Source organism: Acomys russatus, chromosome 21 (genome assembly GCF_903995435.1).
Source record: "Acomys russatus chromosome 21, mAcoRus1.1, whole genome shotgun sequence".
In the NCBI taxonomy this organism is placed as follows: Eukaryota; Metazoa; Chordata; class Mammalia; order Rodentia; family Muridae; genus Acomys; species Acomys russatus.
The window spans coordinates 40,439,981-40,463,704 of NC_067157.1; the positions used below are offsets into that span (position 1 = coordinate 40,439,981).

Consider the following 23,724-nt stretch of genomic DNA (forward strand, 5'->3'; position numbering starts at 1 on the left):
CACATCATATAAAAGTAAGTAAATCTTTAAAAATCATGGGGCTCAAAGTATTTTTCCATCACTCACTTTGCACAGGGAAAGCAGGCATATAGAGTGCCTCACTGTATCTAGCAGTGCGGGTCACAAGCAGTCATTAATTACTTGTAGGAGGATGTAGTGGGAACTCCTCCCCCCACGGAAGCTGGAACTATGTGTGTACAACTTACCCCCAACGTGCACACAGTGCACTATCTCTTCCACTCCTCTTCTTCCACTGTCTGTGGAAGCAGCCTGCTCAGAACCCAGGTCAGGCAGAGTCTCCCGCCTCTTATCAAACTAAATCACTCACAATTATCATTTCTATCCTTGTGAAGTCAGCTCTTCTGAGTGCAAAGAGCTGCTTGGCCCTTTGCTTCACTGGGCTCTGTGGATCAGGAAAACAATTTGCATCTGTATTAAGCGTGCACATACACTTTCTCTTACCATGATTGCATAAAAACTACCTCAGGGCATCTCTTTTGCCCAGTATTTGCATTATATTCAGTGTTTTAAAGAATCTAGACGTGATTTAAAGTATATAGAAAGCTGTAAGTAGGCTATATGCAAATACGGTGCCATTGCCTCCGAAGGACTTAAACCTCCACTGTTCTTTGCCAGTAAGAGTATTCCCTGGGACATTTATATTATTTACCCACAGAGAATGTGCATGCGTGTCCAATGCCTGCACACTGCTATTAAGTCTGGGTTCTCAGCCTTTTGTGTATGGTCTTGGCATAGTTTTAGGCAGTCATCTACTGTGTTTTTCTTTTCTTTTCCTTTTTCTTTCTTTCTTCCTTTCTTTTTTTGTTTTGGTTTTTTTGTTTGTTTGTTTTGTTCTTTTTTTTGAGCTGGGGTCTCTCACTGAATATGTCTGATTGTGCTAGAACTTACTCTGTAGATAGGCTGCTTTGGAATTCACTGCCTCTGCAGTGCTGGAATTAGAGGTTTGCACCACCTCTAATTCTGCATCCAGCTGCAGTCCTTATTGTCTATAGCACTTGTCTCACTGCGTTTTTCTCACCTCTATTTGCAACACATAACATTGCTCTTGCCTTACTTGCCCTCCACTTTAGTCTGTCCTGATGACGAGCGACTCTCAGAATCTAGTCGTGTCCTGATGAAGCCCCCTCACTGATGTGCCACTGGATGCAGGAAAAATTCTTGGATCTAGCATGACATTTCACATCTGTGTAGTCAAAGCTTTTCCGTGTAGTCTTAAAGATGCCTTACTGTTTCTTCTTACCACTGTTATGGTTCTAGTGAATCCTGAACTTCCCTTAGTGACTGTGGACCTGTATTCTCATGGTTATTCTACACGATCTTATTCTGTGTGTTTCCTTCAAAATCCTTTGCCAAAGAGTGCTTTAGAGATTGCTGATGTCCTTTACATACAATGTTTGAGTGGAGGTGAGCCAGCCCAGATCCACCTAGGGCCCTGAGGGGAAAATACCTCTTTAGGTCCCAGCCCCACCCTCTTCAATGCCACAGATTCTGCTGTAGGCTTTGCTCCCTCATTTTTTTCCAGGACACTTAAAGTTTCCTTTTTTTTTTTTTAAACCCTGAGTTGAATGTTTCCACTTTAACAATGCTTTGCATGTATGAGGCACTGGGTTAGACTCATAGAGAACTCTGTATAAGATGTGAGATTAAGAACTAGTTTTATTAATTATTCTGCCTTTACCTACAGTCTCCTCCAGGAACATGTTTATGAGACAAACCGTTTAACAGTCTTTTGCCGACAAATTTTAAAGCAAAGGCAGTGAGCCAAAATATAGAGAATTCTCTGGAAGAATCCATCTTCGCAGAACTTGCTTTTCTTCAAGTCTTCAGTCCCTAACAGAACTGCCGCTGTGAGAAACTGATGAGGAAAGGAGGACTGGGTGGGGGCTTATTGACTTTTCAGATGAAATGTAGCCAGACTCCCAGCTACCTAGAGCAAGTGACCAGTGTTTATGGAGTTTGTGTCCGTTAGCAATCAACAGCCTCCTGGGGCTGGTATCTACTTTCCTTCAGTTCTTGCACCTTGCCCAAGAAGTTCTACCAGTTCAGTTGTTTACCCCAGAATTCTTGGAACTACTACAGAATCCGTTCCATGAGTGAGTCCCATCACTCTTGAAACCACACCAGAATCCTGTACCTCTACATCTCTCCCCGAGCCAGCACCGCCTCTCCCTCGGATTGCCCACTGTCCTTTCAGCTTGGCTTCCTGCCCTGTGCTACTTCTGAGATATTTCTTTCCCAGCAGCCATAATGAGCAACTGAAAATGTGAGTGCAGCGACTTCACGCGAGACTCCTTAGGGCGACTCAGAGCTGCCTCTGTCACCTCCAACCCGGCATCCCTGCTGCATCTGTTCTCATCCTCACTCTGCTGTGCTGGCTGCACTGACAGTTCTTGGACATTCAGAGTCGCTCCAGTCTAAACCTTTGTGCATCTCTTCCCACTTCCTGGAGTATTTCTGCTCCTCTTCCAGACCCCTGTGCTTACTGCTGCCACCACTACCTCTTCCTCCACCTCCCACCCTCCCCACTTCTCCCTCCTTCTCTTGCCCACCCTCCTACTCCTCCCCTCCCTTCCCACTTGGGTCTTTATCGAAATGTCATGTCTTTCCTTAGTTTTTCTCCAGTATCCTCTGTTATGAAGTCTCCTTTTCTTCTCTGTCTTTCCTAGTATTTGTTGTTTAATATGTTTTATATTTGATGTTTGCCATACATACTCTCATGCCTCTGCTTCCTACCTTGAAGACAGGACTTTTTTTCACAGAGGACTTTAAAAAATGTGTGTGTGTGTGTGTGTGTGTGTGTGTGTGTGTGTGTGTGTGTGTGTGTGTGTCTATTAATGTTTGTGTGTTGACTCAGACTTTGGGGAACCTGCAAAGTTGGACAGAGCGTTTTCACTTCACTTAGTGAGGCAGATGTTACTATAGTTTCACATGGTCAAATCTGGGAGAAAAGTGGTTTCTATGGCCTCATGGTGCCTAGCTTAAAGTCTTGCACAGAGATGCTTTTCTTGACTTTTTACTACCCCAGGACTTGGCAGGAAAGTGAGGGAGGATGTTGATGTTGAGATGCTTTTGTAGTGGTATCATCTACTGTCACTAAAGTGACATGTGCTGTTGGCTCTCCTTGGTAGTCAGTCATTTAAGAGTTTAAAAGATACTCTCCTTTGCTCTTAGATTCAGGATATTTCTCAGGTCTAGTTTTCAACCATTACATCTGGGAACGGGGAAGAGAAAAATGGTTCATGAGTTTAACGTCGCAAGGATTTTCTTTGTGTGTGTATGTGAGTAACCATTTTCCAACCCTCTCCTTCCTTGATATTCTTTTCTGTAATGGTAGTTGATTTTACCTGCTGTTAAAAGTAAATGGAGGAAAATTATCCATAATAGCTTTTATTCTTTTGTTGTTTCCTGTGACTTATGCATAACTGCTATTAGAAGCAGAGACTGTTTGAGCATTAGTCATCTCGTGAGATGCTCAAGAGTACTCAGTGTTGGGGGCATTAGTGCTCACCCAAACCATATTATGGCTCTTTGGTTCTATTTAATAAGCAGTTTCTGAATATACTCTGTGCATTGTACCCTAGGGTACAAGGATAGATCCATCTCTTTTTAATTCCAGAAAATACTTTTCTCCATCATTTTTCTCTCAAATGTCTTTTTCTCTTGCAAGCTCCATTCTCCTCATTTCATTTTTCAGTTATCGATTCTATTAATAATTACAATGTTGTGTGTATTTTTGAATATTTGAAAAGCAGTACCACCCAGCGTTAACCTGTGTGTGGGTGCAGAGGTCTTCTCTTGTTGATCTTTCCCTCTTTTTGAGACAGGCTCTCTCCTTTTTACCAGTAGCTTTTGACTCAGGTATGTTATCTGGCCAGCAAGCCCCAGGTACCCATATGTCTCTGCCTACCTGTCACTAGGCTTACAGGCATGGGGTGCCACACCTGGTGGTTCTGTGAGCTCTTGGAATTGCATTGAGGTAATCTTGCTTGCATGGCATATGCATTGCTTACGGAACCATCTTTCCAGCCCCCAAATGATCTGTCTAAAGCCCAGAATTGGCATTTGTTTAGAATGGGATCTGGGCTTCTCCTGCCATGGAAGACTGAGCAGAGACTTGGCCTCAGCTTTTCTGTCTGACTCTGTCTCATGCCACTCACTCTTTGTTCCATGCTTGACCTCCACTGGACATCAGACTTAAGCTCTTTGCAGCCATGGCCTGTCTTGTCTTACTCTTGACCTTGGTTTTTCTACCCATAGTCCGTCTACTCTGTTTTCCAGCTCTTTCCTCATATGCTGGCACAGCACTGACTTGTCCTACCTAACACTCTCCCAATCTCAGCCTACTCTCAGTGACTTCTTAAATATTTTGCTGTCTGATTTCTTCTGTGATCCTCTGGCACCTTGTCATGAGTCGAACCATGTCACCAAAGTCTGGCTTAGAAGCTTAGCTCTTCCTGGGGCTTCCCTGACTTCCTGTTTATTGGGGACCTGAATGGCTAGTGACTTGAACATCTACAAAGGATAAAATAAAGGAAACATAGAGGTCCCACTGGGTGCAGCCAAGCTGTTAGCTGCCTCCTCAGAGACACAGACCCATGTGGTAGACATGTTGTAAATGCTTGAACCCCATGTCTTATGAATTGCGAACAAGTAACAAAGTAGAAATGACAAGACAGGGACTAGGTTGACAGAATGGCCACAGCCAACTGACAGAAACGAGGAGAAAGACAATACAGATACCAGATAAGAACTATTAAATAAAACAAGCCGGACTCGCCATTGAACCTTTTTCCAATCAAGAAAATCTTAAGCTATGAATTGTGGTTTATTTTTGAAGGCAGGGATAGGAATCCATTGGAAGATGGTTTAAGAAGTCTTACTGTTTTAATAAATTTCCTTCTAAATATTAGAACCATAGAGAAATTGGAAAACTCAGCAAACAGAACAACCTATTCTGTTTATACATGATTCAAGTAAACATTTATAATGGAACTAAAGTTACATTAATAATTGTAGGAAATTTAGAAAGCTTTGTGTTCAATCCTCTTGTTTGAACAATATGGAAGTAACATCATTTAATGTATCATATCGACATATTTTTCCTTTTAGTGCAAATTGCTTTTAGTTGATTATTATCATCCAGTTTATAATAGAATATAAATTTCTTATCATTTCTATTTTCTCTACTTTTAAAACTGCTTTTGTATTCATTCTTTGAACCAGATGAATGTGTTAGACAGATTATAACATACCATTTTTATTTAAAAAAAAAAAAAAAGAAAAGGATACAAGGGCCAAGAGCATCTTGCATTGCTGACCAAGGTCATTGAGATAATGAAGGGAGGTGCAAGAACAGCATTAAGGCCGAGCTTATTGACCTTTCCTCAGCCCTGGGTTGTCACTGGCTCTTGGCCCATCCCTATAATTTCACCCTCTCCATCTTTGCTCATGCAGAGTCTTCTGGCCACTGACCTCCTTGCTCCTTCTTGACTCCCGGTGTCAAGAACCTCTCAGCCTTGCACACATATTTCCTGGTTCTTTTATGTGCTGCCAACTTCCCCTTGCTGACTCATGGGAATCCTGCAGCTGATTCCCAGGCTGTGTCAAGGATCTGTGCACTGTGGGATTCACAGCCAGGGGCCGACTCTGCCCTTTTACCCTCCATCTCTAGAGATAGCCAGGGAATATATGGCATTCCCTCAACTGCTCATCATGTCCAATAATAATTACCAATGTTTTATAAAATAGTATGTTACTTTTTTCATTAATTTTCCCACAAATCACCTTTAAAAATAATTCCAGCTAAAGCTTTTTTCTGTTACCATGACTACAGTTTCATTCTGTTTTGAGAATGACTTTTGTTTTATCCTAGGCTCATCAACTTTGCTTCATTTAAATGACATTTGCAAACAGCCATAGAAAAACATACTTCTTAATGTAATGTGTTTATCCGTGTATACTTATATGTTTTCTGTATGTTGGTGCTATACATATTAGTTGCATGTGACTGGACCTTGGGGTCAATGGTTAATAATCATTTTTTTTCACATCGGTGTTTCCTCCTTAGTTCTTTGATTGCTAGCTAGATGTATTAGCAGTCTTTGTTTTATCTCAGAGCATACTGTAGCCTTTGAAATACTAAGTGCTTTATAATGTTTCAGAAATCCGAACATCATCAATGCTTCTCTCCTACGTGGACTCATATATTGAGTGATATGGCACTGGTTGATAATTGCTGTGGGAAGGCACAGCTTACTGTGGATGGTTCACCCCAGGGCTGGTAGACCTGGGAGCTAAAAAAAAAAAAAAAAAAAAGTGGGTTGAACAAACCCGGAAGTCAAAGCTAGTGAACAGAATTCCTCCATGGCCCCTGCATCAGCTCTTACCTTCAGGTTCCTGCCCTGACTTCCTTCAGCAGTGAAGTGTGACCTTAGAGTTCTAAGCTGAAGTATATCCTTCCTCCCAAGTTGTCTGTTTTTATGGTGGTTTTTTTTTTTTTTTTTTTTTTTTTTTCACATCACAGCAATAGAAATCCTATGTGACAATGGAGCACTACTGGGCTTGGTATGATAGGCTAAACAACAGTGTTATCTTTTGGAGAACTATAGCCACGTTTCACAATCTAAACCATATCTTAACTCTACGTCAGTCCATTTTATACCAGCAATGACAATGATGAAATTGTACAGGTAAAATCTTATGATCACTGAATGAGTGAGGATGTGAAATTATCATGTAGCTTAATGGCAGGTCCTTTTGTATGACTTCTCCAAGTAACTTAGGGCCCCATCATTTCCTTGCAGCTAGTAAAATGAGGCCAAATTACACATTACCCAACAGAAATAATTAGGCTATTAAAAACTAGCAGGTGGTTTTCCCCCTCAAGGCTCTCTTTGTTTGTTTTGCTATTAACAGATTTATCAACTCAAATCCCTTTGTTTTGATAGGACCCTCTGCTTCTAGCAGGCCTCCACCCTCTTAGACTCTATTAACCCCCCCTGCTCCCCACCACCCACCCCCACCCCCTCACCCCCTGTAACCTGGCCACAGGAGGAGCAGGGACACAGCTGGCGGCTGCAGCTGAAGTGCCACCCATGAGCCTGGCCTTCCTGGAGTCCTCTCTACCTCTCTGCAGGTTTTCCTTTTCTTAGCTTTGCTCTTAGAAGGGAGGGGCCGACCGCCTTTTTACATCCAGAGTTTCCATGAAAAGCTTCCCCTCATTCCCACTGAGGAGCAGGATTGAGGGTTCCTAGGATTGGGAGCTTCCCATTATAAACATGCTGTGGACAGAGAAGACAAGCGAGAGATGCTACATAGGTTCTCCCATCAAGCCAGTACTTACTAGATGCCAGTGCTGGGCCAGGATCTATCCCAAGAAGCCTCCATGCTTTCAATTCTATGTCAGCTCTCTGTAATCACAGTGTTCTCTATCACCCATGTACAGATAGGGTATTGAGGGTACACAGTTCCTAAGTCTATGCAGGTGCTGGGCCAAGATTTGTGTCATTAAACTTGGTGCTTGTAACCTCTGGAGTTTTTATCTACTTCTGTACTTACTAGTATTTCTGTATATCGAGCAGAAATAAGAGTTATTTTTCCTTTAGGAAACTTACAGCATAATTAAATGTATATAGCTCTTCTTTGTACCCACTGTTACATTTCCCATACTAAAATACCACACTGCTTGATAGACTCACACACCAGTTCACAGACTCCCTGTTACCGAGGGAGAAGGTGTTTAGGCGATATTAGAATTTGTCTTTAATTTTCACATAAAAAGTTGGAGTATAAGCAATTGCTTTCAGGTCTATAGAGCACAGCAATAATTTAATTAGCTTCCCAGGTCCAAATTAGATGGGTAAAGTTGTAATGCATGACAGGACAGAAAAACATGTATCTCTCTTTTGCAGTGTTCTTAGCTACAGAGCAATACCCGCATCCTCCCAAAATTAAAGTTCTGTAGTGTCTGTATGCATGTAGTGACCCAGCCTTGGATGAAGAAGCCCCTGGATTGGGCAGAATGTCTTTAAAAAGCAAAATGTTTTTCATGGTCATATTACTACAATGAAATTCTATTTAAGAAAATAAGTCAGCATTCCTGATAGGAGAACAGAGGTTAGTGTGATGGACACAAAGGTTTTTAATAAATTGCTTGCCATCTGCTACTTTCTTCAGTCAGGGTTGTGACCATCAATAAAACACATTTGCCTCATAAAAAAAAATATAGGAACGACTTATAGGGATGTATTTTATGGGAATCTACATCTCGGGTTTAACTTTTAGGTTTTAGCCTAAAGGGCCCCTGTGCTGCCTTTTGTCATTGTCATTTCTCAGTCAAGAACTAGACACTTCTGAGGTGTCACCATGGATCGAACATATAATGCCAACAAATGTCCCTTTTCAGCTAACTTGCTGCTTATTTTAGTGGTACATAAACATAAAGCATGCTTAACTTCTTTAATAAGAATGGCTAAGCTTAGGTAGAAAGCTCCTGAAAATTTAAAGTTATGGATCACTAGCTTCTGTGTGTAGCAGGGAAATGGCCCAGAATGTGGGGAGAAATGGACACTAATGTGACAAGAAAGGTTTTATCTGTCTTCTATGTATCATCTGTCTATTTATCTATTTATAATAAACTACATATAGTAAGAACATTTGTGGGACAATCAGAAAAGCCATATATAAAAGTTACACTCAAAATCTTCAGCTCATTTGTATTTGACAACGTTGAGGAAAATCCTATCTATCCTATCTAAGTGCCTGCACTTCCTACTTAAGTAGTAATTGTGTTCCTGATAGGATTGAAGACTATATAGTTAGAGTTTCACAGTTAGGCTTAAGTTGTTTAGGATTTAAGAAAATGTTTTAAGGTCTAGAAAGACGTTTTTTAAGTTGATAAATACAAGCTATGATAGAGAATGAATTGGGTACAAAACTTGAAGAGATTTTACATCAATGGCTCCTGTCCTCTGATTCCTGTGTGAGTGTGCAGCTCCTGTGCTTTGATTTCGTGTGTGTGTGTGTGTGTGTGTGTGTGTGTGTGTGTGTGTGTGCGTGCACACCCGCCCGTGGGGGTGGGTGGGCGTGTTTATGAATATGCCCCTGACTGTAGAGGGCAGAGGACAGCATTAGGTCTCTTCTTCTATGGACTCTTCACCTCAGTTTTTTTTTTTTTTCTGTCCACTTTGTCCACTGGACCTGGCTAACCATTCACCTAGACTCTCTAGTCAGTGCTCCAGGGATCTTCCCATCCTCACCTCCCCAGCCTTGGGATGGCATACGTACTGCTACACCCACCTTCCTGCGTGGGTAGTGAGGATTCACACTCTTTAAAAAATATATATTTTATTAATTTATTCATATTACATCTCAAGGGTTATCCCATCCCTTGTATCCTCCCATTCCTCCCTCCCTCCCATTTTCCCCTTACTCCCTTATGACTGTGACTGAGGGGGATCTCTTCCTCCTGTATATGCTCATAGGGTATCAAGTCTCTTCTTGGTAACCTGCTATCCTTCCTCTGAGTGCCACCAGGCCTCCCCCTCCAGGGGACGTGGTCAAATATGGGGCACCAGAGTTTGTGTGAAAGTTAGTACCCACTCTTATGCTTTTGTCTCAAGCATTAATGACTGAACTATCTCCCCAGCCCCTATCTATTGATTTTTTTTTTAAAGATGGGAAAGAACATTAGAATAAAACAATTTCATTTCCATTTTGTTGTTCAGTCAAACATGGACCAGGAGAGCGATTCATTGCTTTATCAGTACTCACGGGATGCTTCCCATGTGCCTGGTGGTATTAAAGGTATCGAGGATACATCTGACAGCACGGTGGCATGCCTTGTCCTGCTGATACTGATGTTTTCAGTATCTTCTCCTGGCCCCAGTGACCTGCCTAATGCTTTCCAATGGGACAACAAATAAATCATAAAACTGTTGTCAGCACAAGGACATTCGGGGAACTCATGGCTGCCCTCGTCCCCGGCTGTTGATGACATTAGTAGTCTCCTCGCTTGGCTGCAGCTCAGCACTGGCTCCACATACTCTGGTCCACTTTGCAGGAAGAATACAATCTCAAGGACCTCTAGTGATTGTCCAGTCAGGAGTGGCCTTGGTGAGGTCCCTGTTCCTCAGGGAGGTCCATGCACCTGGTTCCTCCTCGTGCCCCTCCTCCTGGTCCTCAGTAACTTGTCTTTTGCAGTTTTGCAAGATATTCCCTACTTCTCTTTTCTTGGACATTTTTTAATTTCTTTGAATATATCTACATCTTTCCTCCTCATTCCTTCTCTTCTTTCTGCTCTCAGATTCACCTCACCACCTTTATTCTGTCCTCATTGAAAGGTGAACTTTACGCATTTGCACGTTGATCAAGTCTGAGTGGCCTCCACTTGTTGTCATCCTTATAATTTTACTAGGTGAGCATAATTAGAAGTCTTCATCAGCTGAACGCACTTGATATTCTTGGGATCTGGTTTCTAATGAACTGTTGTCCTCAGTCATCTCACAGGCTAGGATGTGGACGGGATCTTCTTAACTACTGATGGGACATTTTAGAGAGATAATTATTTAATCAGGATATTTAGGAGTGGAAGTGATATATTCCCCATTATTTTAATCAGAAACACCTTTTGATTATGAAGAGAATGGAAGGACTGTGAAAAGAAAGAAAAAAAATAAAGAGGTACTTTATGTGTGAATATCAGTAGGCAGTCAAAGCTCATCACTACTGCCAGCACTCTGAGGACTGCAAACCTTTGGTAACTCCACTCAGATAAAACTAGATTCCTAAGTGTGCCGCAGGCAAGAATCTGAGGGCGATGCAGTGTAAGGTGCAGTATATTAGTTAACTTTATTAAGTATTTAGGATGACAAAGTAGGAAGAGGGCAGGCATCTAAGACATGAGTGTGGCCTTAAGAGTCATATTCAAGTATCTTACACACACACACACACACACACACACGCACGCACGCACACACACACACGCACGCACGCACACACACCTTTCAATGGATGTAATTTGCAATAAAATTTAAAGATTAAAGATTAAACCTAGTCCCTATGCTCAGATGAAGTCAATAGGCAGCACAGTCTCCTTGTGGGTTCCAAAATATGGGGAGTAGGAGCTACCTCTGACATAGACTCTGGTGCTCTGCGGTGGGGCAGCCTTGCCAGGCCATAGAGGATGCAGCAAGTCCAGATGAGGCTTTATAGGCTTGGGTCAGATGATAGGGAAGGAGGGCTCTCCCTTCCTGACGCCTAGGGGAGGGGCGGGAATGAGGGAGGGAAGGTAGGATTGGGAGGAGACCAAGAAGGGAGCTACAATCAGGATGTAAAATGCAAAATGAAAAAAAAATTTAAAAAGGGAAAAAAGATTAAGCCAAAATTAAAGGTGAAGTTTAAGAGGTAAGTAAAATAATAAGCTAGTTTACCTATTTCTCTTGTAGAATTTCCTTTAGTAAAGGAAATTTCAAAGTGGTTTCACGATGCTCACTGTTCACTTTGGGCATGAGACATGAGTGTTAATACATTGAAATCCAAGAGTAGAGCACGCTAGCTCCCCCTCAGTGAGCATAGCTTTTTGCCATTATTAACATCCTTGTTTGAGGTCATTTTTGTAGACCCTACATTTTCTCTGTAGACAATTTTGCTTTTATCTTCTTGAGTCTCAGCTATGCAAGCAGGAAAAGCCAATCAGATTCCAGAGCGAGAATCTCTTTTTACATCTGGAGTTCCTTAATCTAGTCCTTCTTCCCATTTGTGACTCAGGAGCAACAAAAAAGAGCCAGTAAATGGTTTCTCTTGAACTCTCATGGCCTAATCAACTGAGTCTATGGGTGAAATCACTTGAGGCGTCCAGATCTCCTAGACTTATAACTGAGCTGCCAACATAAGAGCAGCATCTAGGAGGGCAAAACTAACTTCTGTAAGAACTGACACTCTGTCTCCTAATCTTTTCTTACAAGGAATTGTGTAGCAGTGAAAGTCCTACTTGCAATCTTTTTCTTTGTCCCCCTATATTTCATGTTTTGATGAAATATAGTAGACTGTACAACATGGGGAAAAAGCACATAGTCCAACTCAGATTGGGAATAGTTGTATATTAAATGATTTTTTTAAAGTTTTTTTTTTTTTTAAATAAATAGCTTCCCATGGGTGTGAAAGGAGGGAGAAAAATTAAACAGACATTTCAAAATGAAATTTAGTGTTGTTTTTAAAAAGTAACACTAAAAATTATATTCACTGCAAGTCAATGACAGACCTGGTCTTCTGTCTGGATTCTCAACCAAGAAGGAAAGAAATGTTCGTGACATAAATATTTTGACTCAGTAGTAACAAGAAGTAGAGGTTGGGTCAGTACAATAATTAAGAAAAAAATATGACAAAGTTAGGAGATCTTCCTTAACAATAAGACCAGGGTGATTCTAATATGTGATTATCATCATTTTATAAAAAGAGATATCTTTCAAATAAATATTTTTCACAAGCACACAAAGGGAGAATGCCTGCCTTTCTTAAAATAAACACTGTGAGTAAAGTGGTTTCCTAATATATATATTCCATGCGGTTTGCTCTGGGAAAGTCAGGGAAGAACAAATCATGTAGCAAGCCCGGTACTCAAGCAACACGCATGCCCAAGAAGGGAGTGGCACTGCTTCTTCTTGGCTCCCGTCCTAGTCTGGCTTTGCTCCCTGCGGCCTTTCTTCCCACGGTATAAAAGAGCCCACTATAAATGGAGGACACTTTATGAGCTCACTTGAAGAAATAAACAGAAAGGACTTTCTGAGTTTTCCTCTCGTCCCCTGTAGGTAGCCCAGGCTAGCCTCCCACCAAGGGCAAAGATAATAGGCATGTGACACCCTCCTCAACTCCCTCCCCCTGCTTCTTCCTAAAACTTGTAGCACAGGGTAGACCTTATTGTTGAAAATAATAAAATAAAAATAGGAAGCAGGCAAAACATCCATACTGTGTGATGGGACGTAGAATATATAATCAAATGAATCCAGGCATGTAAATAGTAAAATTTGAATATGATTCCACATTTAAAATTTGGACAGGTTGATTGCCCAGGCCTGAACTGAGGAGGATTGAGAGAGACAGGATGAAAATATGCACACAGACACTGAGGGGGAAGGCAAGTGACGCAGGAAGAGCTAGCTCTTCTGGTCTCAGAATTGTGGGCAAATAGATTTGGCTACTGTTTTGGCTCCCTGGCACCAGCCCCGGTTTCTGCTTTTCAAATGCAAATTAGGATTCCCTCTTATCCCTGAGCTCTGGTCCTCCTATACTTAGAGGCTGTGTTCTACATGGGATTGACACATCAACCCAACTGAAGGGACCAGGGCATCCTTGTCAGTATTCCAGTAAATGAGGCATGTTCAACAGACAGATGTTGGAACCACTGGGCAGCGTGGGCATCTGTCCAAGCATCCCCAGGTCTGATGAGCCAAGTGAGTCCGCTTTAGCTCTGGTCTCTGATACCAGCTTCTAGAAAGTAAAGTTTTAGCCAGCTCTCATAGTAGGGCTTCTCCTAGTAGACCAGGCTAAAGAAGGAAGGCTCAAGATGCTTCCCCACTCAGGGCTTCAGAACTTACCACAGAACCCTTTGATAACTTAAAAGAACCTTTATCCATTGATTTCCCAAATGGGAGGGTTTTGTTTTTGAACAATGCAGTCCTGTCCTTCGAATTCTTTTTTGCCTCTCTGAAGTCTTCATTTTTTTCTTCTGTTTTATTCCACCTCCCCACCCCCCACACCCACCCCCCAGGTTGTCCTAACCTGTTGCTTCATTTCACATGCCCCACAAATGCGGAGAGTTTTGGTTTCCTTTAGTTTGCTCTGCTCTTTTTGTTGCTTCAATTGGACGCACTTGTGTTCTGACTCAAAAATGCTTAGTGGGCACAGGTCCTCCGTGGTAAACAGATGGTTAGATTAACGTGGAGCTTTGCTGCTCCTCTGGGGGAGCTGCTTGAGTGGGGATTACGTGATAGAACAACAAAAGGACTGCGCAAACAGAGGCGGGTACCCTGAGGACAAAAACATGGCAGTAGATGTTTTGTCCCGGGATGAGGAAGCTGTGTGTGCCCCTCAGTGATGTGCTGTGCTATTTAATGATTGACTCAGAAACAGTTTTTACTTTATCCAAGGGAAACCACTGAATAAGCTGTCCTTTCTAGAACAGGCAGATTCTCCCCATCCCGCACCTCCCCCCCCCCCCCCCCCCGCCCTTAGCTATGGAAACACAAGCACTTAAAATACATTCTTCGAAAAGCCCCAGTAACTTATTAACCAGCACAGGTGTAACCCTTATAAAAGTTGCCCCATCTCTCCTGAGGCTGCCAGGAATGAGATTTTCATCTTACGCATAACCTTTTATATTTCTGTAAAATATAAAATATAGGTGTTAGAATTGGCAATTTACAGATGTCCCCAAGGTATAAGAATTTAAAGGAGGTTTGCCTTTTTAATGACGTTCTGAATGTTTTCCTCCTCGCTGGAGTCTGGCAGTTCTGATGCGTGGGTTGCACTATTAGATGGTCTCTCTAGGCTTCTTGTCTTTGTATCCTGAGTGTTGTTTAAAGCTGGCTTTCACTTGTTGCTATTATTAGTGTGTGTGTGTGTGTGTGTGTGTGTGTGGGTGTGTGTCTGTGTGCGTGCACATGTGTGTCAGTCTGTGTGTGGGGACGGGTCTGGTATATTTGGAGCACTTTTTTTATGCTTTCTTTTTTCAACCTCAATTCACTTACCCAGCAGTGACTTGACAGCACAGATTTGCGTTTGCTGAATGCATCATGGACCATTTGGTTGCAGCCTAAGCATCAGTGTTTAATTTTTTTTCTGCAAAATTAAACAAGCATACATAGTCTGTCTCTTTAAATTGTCTTTTGGATCACACTTAAATGAGGACAGATAGGCAGGCAGAGTTGTGTGTTTTTTGTTTTTTATAAGGTTGGATGTTAACGTTTAGACAGGCTTGCTTCAGTTTATTTTAGGACAAAGTTTATCTTGTGACCAAGTTGAATAAACCATATTTTCCCAAAAAAACATTTTGAGGCGAAGTAGAAATTACCAATGCTGTTCATGCTAAAAGGTGAGATATTATTGCAGATAGATGCTTACAATGAGTCATCCTGAAACATTTGGGGGGATTCAGTGATGGGAGAAGAGAGCCGTGCGGCCATTCTGCTGCAAGCACTTGGTGCTGTATTCTGAACATTATGAGACCTTTAGTATTTTGTTATGAAGGAAGCTTTGTGTTCAGTGAGCTCGCCCAGCCATGGGCTCATGCTGGGACCCTATCCATATTCAATATAGGCTAAGCTGTGATACATTGAGAGTCAAATCTAATAAATATGCTTTTGATTTCTGGTATTTCTTTTGGGCTTAGGATGGGCTTATCCATAACATACCTTAAGTCCTGGAGCATCTGTATGCACATCTGTCTTAGATGAACCTGCCTGTTACTATGACTGTGTATTTGTGACCTGTCTCTCCATTTCTGGGAAACACTCAAGAAGATGTGCTCAAACCAGTTTGATTATAGAGGGGATCCCCACGTGTGGAGGATAGAGAGCCCCAGACATTCCGCAAACCTGGTTGGCCTGCCCTGCGAGTCACTCTCTGTGTCCAACTTTATTCTTTTGTCCTTGTCTTGTTGGGTTCAGCGTTTCTGGCCCTGGACTTTGGACCTGACTTTGGCTTCCGTGTTTATCTTTTCTTCACTTCTGGATTGTCACTCTTTGTTTCCGCCGTTTCCGTTGGGAAGGCTTAGTTTACTTCTTATACTCAGACAGCCCTCTGGGCTCTGTTGCATGTCAAGGATGGTCCTGCAGTCTTGCCGTCCTCCAGGTGAAATGTGGATAAGCTTTCTGCTTCTGTAGCTCTGGTCTTCAGAAAATGCCCTTTGTTAAACACGAATAACCAAGCAAATTCATGGACGATGACGTCTCTCATATGTCATATGCCTTGAGTTACTTCTTTAAAGAAACACGGTAAATTAATCTTATATTGAGAGATTTAAAAAATACCCTATGGCTATTCTGTGCTAATTATACTTCTAATTTCTCGTGAGAATAATGGAATTTAAAAAGCTGTCTGGATTTTTACATAAGTAAATTATGGTAAAGCAAAAATGTTTTCTTCCTTGAGTTAACTTGCCTCATTTCAAGGCTTGCAAGTGTTAAAGTACTAAAATTCAGAAGTCACTATGAACTGTAAACCATTTACTAATCTGAGCAAGCATTTTCTTCTCCTTTTGAGCGTATGCTTCCATGTAACTATGGCTTACAAGTAAAAACATAGAGAAATTTCTTTCCTCTGACCACTGTAGCTGAGCCTTTGTGTACACCAGTAAGCCCTCTAAAAGTGAGAGTCACGCTTGAATGTGAAGAATGAACATATACATGACTAGACATCCAAGATGTACCTTCTCCTTTTTAATCACAGAGCTGACTCCTGAGGAGAGAGCCCAAAAGCTCGCCAAAGCTATGCGCAAACAGTCTTCTGAAGTCAAAGAGAAGTGGGAGAGTCTAAATGCTGCGACGAGCAACTGGCAAAAGCAAGTGGGAAAGGCATTAGAGAAGCTCCGAGACCTGCAGGGAGCGATGGATGACGTGGACGCGGACGTGAAGGAGGTCGAGGCTGTGCGGAACGGTTGGAAGCCCGTGGGAGACCTGCTTATAGACTCGCTTCAGGATCACATAGAGAAAACCATGGTCAGCACCATTGCCTTCGACAAAGTATTTAAGGAATGTTTTATTGTTGCATAGAACACAAATAAAGAGACCCACATATAAAACTCATTATAAGGGACTCTTATGATGCTGCCTCCATTTCAGCTTCCCACCCAAGCCAGGAATTACGGCAGATGTTTTCCATATGTCTCATCTCCCCCCCCCCCCCCCGAAACACTAAGGTGTTTTTTTTTTTAATGATAATTTAGTTTATTTAAGCGATTTAAAAATTCCATTCGAGTATCCCTATTTAAAACAAAACAAAACAAAACCTCCCCAAACTTTTTAACTTCACTTTGTCTCTAGGAATGCTCTCCATTTCATTGTTTCATTTTCTTTTGTTTCCCATTCATTTGTTAAAGAAAATGAGTGTTTATTTTGTAATGATTCCCACCGCCTAGATGGAACAGAATCGTACCCCTGTGGTACAGCCTACAGGTTCTGTGTCCTAGAAACTGGAGGTTGGATTTAGAGGTTTAATAAAAAAACCAAACTGCTTTAGTGGGAATTCTTATCTACAATTTCTATCTTATTGTCTGAGTAAATGAAAAATGAATTTAGTTATAAATTCCATTTGTAATCAGGAATTGCCCAAGGTTGAGGATATTAGTCCCATGGTGTAAGTCCACTCTACAACATCTTCAGGGGGGAAAAAGTAACAAAATTAGGAAGTCAAAGACACAGACCACAACTTTTGAGTAGCAAGGTTTTTATAGTCACGAAGCACACCAGAGGGTGAGCCATGATGAGAAGGGATGAGTCCAGCACTATCTACCATGCATGGAATTTTTATTGCAAAAGAAGCACACATCTTTTGTCCACAGACACTGTGTAATGTTCTTTGTATGAACGGGGCTGGGTAAAAATACAAGATCAGGAAAATTAATACTTGGGCCCGCTACATAAGTAGACAGAGGAGTAGCATTTATTAAGGCTTACTACTTTGTGCCCTTTTAATCCTAACACCAGCCCAACAAGGTGCGTATTATTTCCTGAAAACAAAACTGAAGATAATTGCTCAAGTCCACCCAGCTAGTTGTGTGGTAGAGTCCCTGTGATTTTTTTTTTTTTTTAATTGTTCCTCTCTTTGCAGAGACCTCTTTCATTCTAATGTTTTTCAACACAACCTTGACCAACTCTTTGGATTTAAATCCTCTAAAATTCAAACGCTTTTAAATTTGAAACGTTTAAATTGAAAGCAAGAGTTACAAAAAAATACTGTGTTTGCCAGTTTTGGTGCAAATGTGTCTGTCTGGCTACTCTATAAGTTAAGTAGGCCTCTTCCAAAAACCTATAGTATCCCCTAAAAGACACTTCCCTGAATGTGTGTGAATCTAAAATAGTCTGAGAAACACATAGCCACTGGTTTATCAGTGTGGCTTTTTAAAAAACTGAGTACTATGTAGTGATTTTTCCTATTTAGTGTAGTATTGTATATTTTTCCTATTTTAGGTAGTGTGGGCTGTATTTGGTGCCCTGTATATTTTGGGCAAATGGAGCACCACTCAGCTGTGTGAACAGCCTTCTTTTTACTTTTCTTTGAACTCATTCCATATCCTAAATAGGCCTCCATCTTGGAGACGTTCTGCCTCACCCTCTCATATAGCTGTTACTACAGGCCTTTGGCAACAGACCTGGCTTAAATAGTTTTAAACCCTGAAAAGTCTTTTTGTAATTTACAAAATGCAAGTAGTATCAAACATCACCACCAACAACAAAATGCCTCTAGATTTTAGTGGGAATTTACCCATCTGATTTTAAAGGTATCACTTTATAATTGGGGATAATTAATGTTGAGAAAAATGAAAATTTGTGCCTGGAGAAAAGACCCAACAGTTTGGGAATTGGCGGTCTTATTGAATTAAAGGGATCGCTTGCCTCTCCAGGCAAATACTTTTGTTCAAATCCACTTAAAATGGGAAGCTTAAAATAGCAGCAACAGCAACAACAACCACAAAGGCAATTAATAGTCTAATGGGAAAGAATACACTGGATTAAAATACGTTTACATCTTAGGAGGTTAAAAACATAAAAGTTGAAGTCTCACCAAACCAAACAAAATAAATTCAATGTCTGTGGTAGTTCACACGTTATCTATATTATATCCCATGTCTTACGGGAGCTGTAAGGGGAGGTAAGAACTAAGTACTAGAAATTTCTAAATATTAATAAATTTGTTAAAGCAGCACTAGAAAACAAATCTTCAGGAATAACGAAATAATTTCAGTTGCTAAAGTTATCTTTAATAATGCTGTTTTGTGCATATACACCTGGTACCAGACGGGTTTGAGACGCACACCTGCCAACAGTCTAACGAGCACCTTTGATAGTAGCAGATGTTTCTGTTTTTATAGCAGTGAGGGCCATGTAGACTCTTATTCTCTTATAGGAAAGCTCAGTCAAAACATGATAAATTAGGTCTTTATACAAGAACACATGGCAGTTCTGAAAGGGATTTATAACTGGATTTATTTCAAGCCCCTTAATTTGGAAACTCTTAAAAGGCAAAAGATAAACTTCCCTGATAGAAATGTTCCTCATTGCTGTAAAACGCCTCGCCATAAAAGTGCAAACAGAGCCAAAAAGACTGTCTGTCAAAGCTCTGTTAATGTTTTCACCTATGACTTGAAACAGGAAAAAAAAAAAAAGTATTTTTGCACAGTAAAAGTTTAAGCTTCTTTATTGTTCCTTAAGATAAAAAACAATCCTCTCTTGAAATTATGCATGAAGTTATGATCAACTTCTAAAACACCCTAACATCTGTTGATGCAAAACTGGTTATTATTTAAAACTGTAAGTTAAATAGCATGTTGATTTTCATTTTTAACACCTAAGAACTAAAAGGATTTTGATTTTTAAATCTGGATCCTGTTTTTTTTTTTTTTTTTTTTTTGTCTCTGTAGATAACCATGAAAGAGAGCATTGCTATATCAAGCTAAAATCATGGTTAAAAACACTAGAAACATTTGAGTACTACCGTGGCCGTGTCAAAAGCTTCCTGTCCTGCCGTACCCCACACTTCTCTCTGTCCCCCACATCTGTATTAGTTGTTAATCCTCTTAGGCCTGTTACCATGTCACTGCACGTCTGCTAACTGGATTTGTACATCTCTCTGAATGTGCGCATAGGCCATCTTTGGATGTCCAACATCGGGGCGGGGCGGGAGAGGTGCTGGGGGAGATAGAAAAAAACAACTGCAAATCGAAATCCTTTCTCTTGCCACATTGTAACAGGCCATGTGTCTTTGGAGGCTTCCTTTCCTCTGTCTTCTTTAGATGCACTGGTATCTGCTGAGGTTGAAGATAGATTATACTAAACACCTGTTGACTTCCATGTCTGCAGACTCAAATGTCATTTATAACTGCTGCCTCTGACACCTGTATTTTCCAGGCTGGTTTCAGGCTCTTGGTATTGTCTGTTGGCTTGTTCTTCAGCTCTCCTTTGGACTTAGCCACGTGCCTTTGGTCAAAGTCAAGAATGTGAAAACACAAAAATATACTCCTTGACTTAGCACTGAAAAACTGGACTTACTGGGTTTTAGCGAAATCATTGTAAGTTTTAGTGGAGGCAAAATTTAATCTCTGCCTTCTTGGAAGGCTGTTTATCTTGTCTTAAGAATCTGACAGAAGATAGAGTAACAAAGGTAGATTCTGCCCTTACTGTAACACCAGAAAGAAGCCGTGTGTGTGTGTGTGTGTGTGTGTGTGTGTGTGTGTGTGTGTGTGTGTGTGTGTGTACATATGCAGGAAATGTCTCTTCTCAACCAGCTTCTTTTGGGAGCAGGAAGACTGTGAATGCTAACAAGGGTAAGAGCTACGATCTGAGGTGTCTAGCACTGGGTTTGGAATAACTCTGAAATGTCAGAATACCTGTGCCATGACATGTGGTTTGTGTGTTTTGATATGTGTTGGCTGAAAGTCAGGGACTGATGACACCAAATGCAAAGCCTCAGGAGTGCTGGGAAGGGACCTCCAGATGAGGCTGCAGAGGGAAATCCTCCGCCCCACCCCCACCCATCTGGGTCATTTAAAGATATCAGGGGATCTAGACAAAGACTTTGTCAGGCAAAAGGAACCAATGAGTTAGATGGGTGGGATTCTGTGGAGAGCATAGGCCCTGAGTCTATCATGACCCTGTTTGTTCTCATTGGTCAGTAGTCTCAATGGCTAGCTTTCCCTTTTCATGTGCTCACCCACGATGCACACCTTTTACCTGTCTTTTTACCTGTCTACTCTTCACCTGGAGGTAACAATCCAGTTCTGAAACTCAACCTGTAGCTTTCCCATTATGCTTTGCTCTTCCTGCCCCTCCACTAAATGCAGACTGCAATCATAGTGGGTTCTGGGAGACACAGAGCTTTCTTCTCATTCGGTAGCCACAGGTTGGCGGTGAGGGAAGCTGCTTTCGCTGGCCTAACCTAAGCACGGCTGAGTGCAAGTCAACCTGTTGCATCAGGTGAAAGAGAGGAGTAAGGCGGCCATGCTGTAACAGACACAGATGAGGAAGTATGAAAGTCAATTACAAACAAGTAAAGTGGGCCGTGCAACAAAATAGTCCCATGGTGTTCACGTAATAGAGACTAGACAGAAGTGCTTAGTGCCTTAAATGGGTTTGTAACTTGAAAATTCTCATTACACACATACTTTGATATCCAGGAGTCTCTGGCTATCCAGTCAGCAGCTGTTAAGTGACATCACTCCTTAATGGTCCCACAATGGCCTTCCCCTGGTCTTTCGTAGAAAGATGGCAACTCTGGCTTTTGAGAGAGTCTCCTCTTCTGGTGACATTTTTTTTTTTTTTTTAAATCTTGTTTTCCTCCAGGCGTTTAGAGAAGAAATCGCACCCATCAACTTAAAAGTTAAAACAATGAATGATCTGTCCAGTCAGCTGTCTCCACTTGACCTGCATCCATCTCTAAAGATGTCTCGCCAGCTGGATGACCTTAATATGCGATGGAAACTTCTACAGGTACCAGCTTAGCCCTCTCAGAGTACTACCTAACGCTGAATAAGGAATACAAAAAGGGAATGGAAATGCTGTTGTTCTTTGCATTCAGTTTCTTAGTGTAGCAATTCTTTCCATTTTTTTTTTTTTAATGTAGAAAACATGCTTTAGAATGTACACAAACAAAAGCCCCTGGCTGGTCTTTAAAACCCACCTTACTTTCAGCTCATACTGTCACTACACTCTCTTATTTATTTATTTAGGGTTTTGTGAGACAGGGTTTCTCTGTGTAGCCTTGGCTGTCCTGGACTCTCTTTGTAGATCAGGCTGGCCTTGAACTCACAGAGCTCCACCTGCCTCTGCCTCCCTGAGTGCTAGAATTACATGTGTGCACCACCATACCCAGCTCACATATCTGTCTTTACTGTAGGTATTTGATAATGAATTTAGCAAGCAAGCCATTTGCCTTTCTATATCTTCAAATGTAATTATGAGTATGAATCCTTTGGTATGTGGAAAGTCACACAAAATCGAGTAAGTCCTGTTACTGTAACCTATGGTGTACCACAGAATCATTTGTCCTAGCAGGGCTCTTAACGGAATCATTTTCTTACCTTTCTTATGTGTTTTCTTTCTTTTGGAAAGTTGCAAAGCTTTTTCTCTTTCTCTTCACATTGACCACTGTACAGGGGCTTTCTTCACGTTTACAGGAAGCCCATCTGCAAGGTAGCTTCTAGAACCAACCTTCCCGAAGCAGTTGTTTCCGTGGCTCTAGACCTAACTTTACCTGAGCAAGGACACATGAGTGCTCCCCGGTGGGAGCCGTGGCTGACTGCTGTCCAAGCCAGGCAGGAGTTCATAGTACAAAGGATCTCTGACACACTTCGTATCCACCCACAAGAGCTGAAAATTAGCCGGGGAAGAGGTGACGGACGAGAAGAGTGAGAGTAAATAATTCTCACTCATTTCTCTACAGTTTGACACTTAACATTCTACAATTTTAATAAATTTGCCATTTTAGTCATTTTATTTGCAAAGTACGGTACATTAATATGTTTTTGAGACAATGCAAACATCAAAATGCCCGAAGAGGTCTCACTGAGATGGCTTAGTAGGTTAACACTTTTGCTCCCAGCAGGCCACATGATAAAAGGAAAGGACCAACTCCTCAGAGATGCACCGTGGCACCCTGTCCCACCCTCACCCGATAGAATCAGTTGCTGTCAGTGTTTTGTATGTTTTCATGATAAAATTGAAAATGTGAGCTGTGAATAATCCAGATTTGACAGCTTTTCCTATCGTTGTGAAGAGTGTCACTAATCTGGCATGAGGCAGGCAAAGCATATTAACTTTGTAAGTGCTCACAGAAATGTCTGTACCTTTTTCTTTTTTCCTCTGCATCATTATCATTCATTATCCACATTTGAAGATTGCTCTCCTGGTCTTCCTTGGTTTGTTTTGTTTTTGTGAGGTGTGTGTGTGTGTGTGTGTGTGTGTGTGTGTGTTGTTTTGTTTTTGTTTTTTTCCTGTGCCTCTGTTATCCCTGTCTCTAAAGACATCAGACAACATGTTGGGTTTGAAGGGGAGCATTCATTCTTTAATCCTTCTCTTTGATTCCAGTAGCTGCTAGAGTTTAAATAAATATCAGTCACGGATAAGGAAACACACACACAGACACACATACACACACACACACACTAGCAGACAGTGCTGTTTAATTTCAGGGATACCAGCTTACTTATAAAATATGATATTTGAGTATTTGTCACAATGAATAAAGTGTATTCTGATGCAATTTACGTAGCTAGCCAGGAGAAACCTAACTGCCCAGTGAGCTGGGCAGGTACAAGTTTTATTTACAGGTAGCTGAAAATGAAATTGGCCATCGAAATGGAACAGCTCACCAACACTGCAGAGACAAATAACAGAGGAGAGGAAGTGGAAATGTCAGAAGGCTGTATGCAGCTGTTGTTGGTTTGCATTTAGTTTCATGACTGTGTTCTTGTGCCGTTACATACTAACCATAGCA

The 23,724-nt window shown here is 41.4% G+C and overlaps 1 protein-coding gene across 3 annotated transcripts in view; it reads left to right on the forward strand.

The window, feature by feature from the left end:
* Window positions 1-23,724, forward strand: part of Utrn (utrophin) — a 490,302-nt gene that overhangs the window by 375,737 nt on the left and 90,841 nt on the right. For all 3 annotated transcript variants that reach the window (XM_051164610.1, XM_051164608.1, XM_051164609.1), the window contains 2 exons: window positions 16,465-16,733; window positions 21,573-21,719. In XM_051164610.1, the coding sequence (XP_051020567.1) occupies window positions 16,465-16,733; window positions 21,573-21,719 (416 nt within the window). The remainder of the gene's footprint in view (window positions 1-16,464; window positions 16,734-21,572; window positions 21,720-23,724) is intronic.